We start from the raw sequence: 6,000 nt of genomic DNA, 5'->3' as shown, positions 1-6,000 counted from the left end.
CGTGCGGGAAAAGGCCAACGCGGGGTCCGGGGAGCTGCGGCGGCCGCGGGCTGTTCCCGGAGGAACCACGAGAGGGGGGTGCAGGACGCGGAATGCGGGGGGACGCGGGTGATGACACGGGTGGGAGCGGGGCTGCAGGGCCCAGGGCAAACACTCCTCTGAAATGGGCTCAGCTGCACTCCCGCACTCTTACTGACATTTATTAAAAAAAAAAAATAAATAAAAATCTTTGAAGAATTACCACCCCCAGGCTTGCAACAAACACATAACTCTTAACTTTTACAATTTTTAAATTTTTCTTACCAGTTTAAAGAACTTCCTCAGGTTTGCTTTGGGGGTTTTACTTTCTTCTCTTCTAGGTTTCACTTCTGTAGCTTCTGGGCTCTTGCTCTCATCTTTGTCAGGAGCTGCTGCTTCTAAAGACGCATCTGCTTTCTCATTGCTTATGATCTCTGCTTTCTCCGATGCGTTCTGGGGTTGTTTTGGGCAAATATTAAGACAATAGAAAAAAATATAATCAGACTTAATCAGTGAAGTTTTGGGGTTTTTAAAGATGTTACAATCAAATGCTCCAGCAGTACAAGCTGGTACCTCATGAACAAACATGGCAGGACAGCATTCTCAGCATCACTATCTGTAGAGCTTTCTTCAGGAATTTGATTTATCTTGATTCAATAAAAAAATATAAGCTGCTAGGATTTTAAGCCCTTGATTAAATTGAAGATAAAGCCTTTCTTGAATTGCAGTACTGGTTCCCAAACACAGTATTTTATCTTTGATTATGATTTAAAAAGAAAACTTGAAACAGAATCACTTACACTCACAGTAGAATGTGCCATGTGTAGATAACACTCAGGTAAAATCAGTAAAAACAAGAAAGATCACACCCAGGAGTTTGCCACACAAAAGGAATGGGATTAAGTAATTAAAACCCACCATGGACTTTATGAATTGTTATAACTCTGTTTAGCACCCTCAGTGAAACAGTGAAGAGCAATGTCCCAGCCACAGCGATCTCAGGCTGGTCCCGTTCACAACGTTAGGTCCTCTTCCCAGTTGCAAGATATAAATGACTTTCTGAGGCACAAGGTAGTTAAGTAGCTCATCTATTCACCTAATCTCATGGGTCACAGTCACTCTCTTTGATAGTGCTGACCCTCATTTAAGTTTAAGAAAAACTGCTGGGTACTCAGCAACATTGCCTTTATAGAAGGCCTTTGGGTCCCACTGAGCTTTTATGAATTACTGGAAAGTTCCTTCTATTATAATAGATTATAATAATTCTTCAACCAGAGGCATGTGGTTTGTAAATTCCTCTGAAATACAGATCCTCATAAGATTTATTGATTAATCTCCTGCATGTCTGATCCCACAGCCTTCTCAAGGCTATCCCAGGAATGCTCAATGTGTTGAACAACAAAGGCTGCAGAGCAGAATACAAGAACAGGAGGCACAATTCTGCTGTAGGAGGTGGAGACACAGCTGGGCAGAGGCTGAACATGCATTTCCTTAAAAACATTATAAAAGCAGGAGAAGTTGCAACCTCAGCCTCCAATGCTGAATCAAATGGACGCAGATACCCTAGGCTTGCACATTTCAACACATGCTGCTGCTTAAAGATACAGCATAGTTACAGCTGAAATGTATACTATGGTTACTATAGGAAAGAACTGATGTAAATAAATCTCAAATATTTATATTTCAGAATTTTTTACATGTACTTACAAGAACTTACATGTAATGCATACTCAAAGTTATTTCGACTAAATTAATTTTAGTTATGTGAACATGAGAACAATTTAAAAGACAGTACCAAAGATTCACCCCAGCCCATATCCTGACACAGAGTGCTGAAAAAAGGTTGCCTCTTCCAGTAGCAGCTTACAGTGCTATTGTCCTCATACTTTTCCAGTTGTCTTCAACTCAGTGATTTCCATGTAGCATCTTTATTTTAATAGCCCTTGATGGATTTTTTCCTACAGAAATTTAGCTACACATTTTCTGAGTTGATATAAATTCCTGACATCCAGCAGCATCCTGTGGCAAAGAATTCTACAGCTGAAGTATGCTCTTTTTTTATTTTTCTGAGAAATACTTTATTTTTCATCAAGTAGTTTTATTTGATACTTTACTGCTTTTATTTTGAGCAATGATTGATCTTTCCTGTTCATGTTACAGTAGTCATTGTGTATGCTGCTGTCATTTTCCTTTCCGACAACTCCTCTCTGAGTCAAAAAACACATATCCTAATCTATGCTGTTGTTAATAAAGAAGTCATTCAATATATTTATGCATTTTTCTCTCATTTAGTATTATATCATTTATTTCGATCATATTCTTTTTGAATTGGGTGGACCCCACATGCAAGATGGGGACCCACCATGGATGTCTACATCAGCATGAGAGATTTTGCTTTGTTCTGTACTCCTTTTGTGAAAGAAATGAACATTTTTTTGGGGGGGGGAAGAATGATGAAGGAATAAATACTCCTCCCATGCTGCCTGACATGACTGCAGCACAGTCTGCTTCCCCGTGGAATTGTAGATTTAATTTATATTTATGAACACTTTTAAGATAATCAATCTATAATAATTTTAATCTATATTTCTGCCTATTCACACATACATATAATCAATTCACCATCTATTTGCTTGAAGGAAATTATTCATTGCACGAGTGGAAACAGTGGCTCAATAAAGCAGCAACCTAGCTTCTGGGAGCTCATCATTCAAAGATTACGGCTTGGGATCATATTGCTGCTACGCTGTTACAGCTGCAACCCAAATGGGTTTTGTCTCTCAAGTTATGTCTATGCAATGGCATTAGTGTCACTACTGATAACAAATGTATCCTGGGGCAAAATGCTAAACTCTGAAAAGCACTGTCTATTTGAATAAAGAAAAGAGCTAAGTGATAGTCAATTATTCAGAGAGATTGATTTGTTTAATCAGTGAATTTTTGTACATTTCTTGATGGATTCCATAGGATGCTTTAGGAAAGTTGAAATCCTGCTTTACTATATCTTTTTTTTTTTTAACTTAGCTATCCTATATACCTACACAGTTACTTAAATTTGGAACTCCATTAGACATATCAGAGTTACTGAAGAAATTACAGGTTATCTTGTTCGAGATCTTCAGCTTGCGATTAAAAAAAAACCTTATGATTCTTGTAATTATCGCCAGGAATCTTTCTGGTATACCCATCTCACTCTGTAAGACTGAATTAAATGATGCTAAATATATTATTTTATGATTTTGCAATCTCAAAGATATCTCTGGATGGCTAGTCCAATCTCCTACTGAAAGCAGGAGTCTCATCAGTTTGCTGAGGAGCTTATCAAGTTGAGCTTTCAGTATCTCCAAGGCTGGAGATTCCACAACTTCTGTGCAATCAGATCAGAGTATTCAGATGTGTTGCGACAAAAGCAAATTCTAGAGACATCACAAAAGCACCTTAAATAAGACTGACCAAGGTGGTAGATTCTTGGAGACTGATGACACGTGACCATGATATATCGTGTACTTCAGAGCTGTAAAGAATGCCTCTGCATGGTCTTTCAGTAGAGAGGAAATTCCCTTCCACCTAAGAAGGTTCTCTGACATCCTTTTAAGAACAGAGCTTTTAAATTTTGTTTCTGTTCCCTGTAGGAAACTAGAAGAAAATTTTCCATTCGTGCATTCAAGAGAACCACCAAGGTGTTTCTGACAGGAACTGAAAGTATAATAGGAAAAGCCTGACAAAGATAAAGTCAATAAACTTTGAAAGATGTTACATTAACCTAAACTGTTCTCTAGAGCAATGGGCTCAGTTTCTTCACTTCATCTGTGAGAAAACAAAAAATTATATTGAATTTTGTGACTAGTTTTTGGAGTAAAATGCAGTTTATATATAAAAATAATTTGCAAACAGCCTAGCTCTATCAGCTTTATAAGTCTTTAATCATTAAGTGTTCTCATAAATGTAAATTGTCACCTTATACCTATAAATTGTATCAACTGAGGTTGCTGGATTCATGGGCCCAAATTCTGCCTCCAGTTTCCTTAAACACAAATTGTAATAAATTCAACCTAAGTTGGCAGCTGCTGCTGTTATGCAGCATGGAGATATAAGAGCTACTGGGTTATTTTATTTTTGGTTTGTTTTTTGTTTGTTTTTTTAAAGGCACTCTGTCAAGCTAAGAAAACATTTCAGGGTATATTTAAGAAATAGGTTGAGCTCCATCTTTTGTTCTTCATCTTATAGAAATATATTTGTTTTCTTTTTCAAAAGAATATTTTAATTTATAAAACACAACCAGTAGAGATAAGAGTATTTTACTAAGCTCCCTGCTTCACTATGTTTGGGAAGCATTCGTCCCTCTTTTAAATGACAGTGTCCCTAGTTTTCTTCTAGTAATAAACTTACTTAAAACAGTTGTGGTAGAAAGTTTTGAGTCCTCTTTCTGGTTCTCTCCCCTATTGTTTTGGTGAACCATTTTCTTATCTAGGTTCCTGATCATACAAATTACTGCCTTATGAGAGTGTAACTTATTTTGTGACCTGGATAATTTTGATAGGAGCTTTCCTTTTGCTTGCTGCACCTTTCCTCAAAATTGTGGTAAACACTATACCCTGCTTTGATCTTGTGCTAGAGCCTGATCTGGCACTCTCCACTGCATTTCGTTAGACTCAAGGAACAGTTCTGTTTTTCCTGGGTCATACCTTCTTTATGAAGCAGCTTTTATCTTAACAATGTAGATGAGAGATGACCTTTTGCTCAAGAAATTTCCACTTAAAAGAGCAGTCATGCTTGAGATCTGTTCCTGCCACTCACAGACTCACAGGCAGGAAGCAGAGAGGGTTAGAGAGACTTTAACCCACCTTCCTGCCCTCCTTTGCCAACACAAAGACAGAGGTTGCTGCAGTTAAGGTAGCTCAGATTTAGCCAGTCAATGGGCTCCTGGATCTCCACCCTAAAGCCCCCTGTGACCTGCAGCTGTCGCCTGAAGGTCCCACTCAGCAGATCTTGAGCCATTAACAGCTCAGACTATTAGCTAATTAGTATTAACCACTGGAAGCTTATGGTTTAAACTAAACAGCTCAGAAATGTGGTTCAGACTCACAAATTCTATTTGGTTTATTTACTGGTTGAGGACCCTCCTTGCTGTCAGGATGGCAGCTATGCCAGTGGTCAGGCTGTGAAATGGCCCCCAAAAGCCCATTGCTTATTGTCCTCCTCACTCCCTCAACCGGGGGAATTGTCTTTCAAGTTTCTTCATCCATTTATCCAGCAAAAAAAAATAAATAGTCAGAATCTCCTGCTGCATAGGTGGTAAACTGCTCCCGTCCTGGAATATGTGGGAACGTGATAATTCCTGGGTAACTTTAACATTTAGCTCTCACACTCCACCCAAATATTTATCTTTGCTTTCCTGTGGCAGAGTATGGTTGCCGGGTCAGCAATAAAAGGTGTTATTCTGCTTCACTTGGTACCTAATCAGTTTGCTGTTTGTATTATCAATGCATAAATACCACTCACTATAAAGGGCATGGTTTTTCTGCCTTTGTATTGCAACAGAATTGCAAAATTCTAGTATTTAAAAAAATATATCCACTTTTAAAGATAATTCACAGAGCAATCTCAATAATACTCCCTCAATCACTTTCCTCCATCATTTACTGACATGCTTTGATCAGTTATAAATGAAGCGTCATGTTTCTCTGCCCTGATCAGATAGATATCTACAAGGCCTTGAAAACCAAGTTTCCAACACAAACATGTGAAATTACTGTTATTTTCTACTGATATTCCTTAGTATTTAATAATAAAAAAGATGTTAGCATGACAAGCATTTGAGTAACAGTTATGAGAAATCTAGTGGAGACTGATCAGGAAATGGGACAAATATAGTCAAAGTGGTTTCCATCTGAGGAGTTGAATAAAGGTTTTATTTCTTTTTCTTTTACATATTTATTAATCTGTAGTTAGAGCAGCAGCATTAACTGCAATGTGTTGACA

The 6,000-nt window shown here is 37.9% G+C and overlaps 1 protein-coding gene across 1 annotated transcript in view; it reads right to left on the bottom strand.

The window, feature by feature from the left end:
- BCAS1 (brain enriched myelin associated protein 1) overlaps positions 1-6,000 on the bottom strand; it is a 46,023-nt gene that overhangs the window by 14,211 nt on the left and 25,812 nt on the right. Inside the window, exon 9 of the mRNA XM_029085439.1 lies at positions 304-471. Within this exon, the coding sequence (XP_028941272.1) occupies positions 304-471 (168 nt within the window). The remainder of the gene's footprint in view (positions 1-303; positions 472-6,000) is intronic.

This window comes from Antrostomus carolinensis, unplaced genomic scaffold, assembly GCF_000700745.2.
Source record: "Antrostomus carolinensis isolate BGI_N321 unplaced genomic scaffold, ASM70074v2 scaffold11780, whole genome shotgun sequence".
In the NCBI taxonomy this organism is placed as follows: domain Eukaryota; kingdom Metazoa; phylum Chordata; class Aves; order Caprimulgiformes; family Caprimulgidae; genus Antrostomus; species Antrostomus carolinensis.
This window is presented reverse-complemented; position numbering and strand designations above follow the sequence as displayed.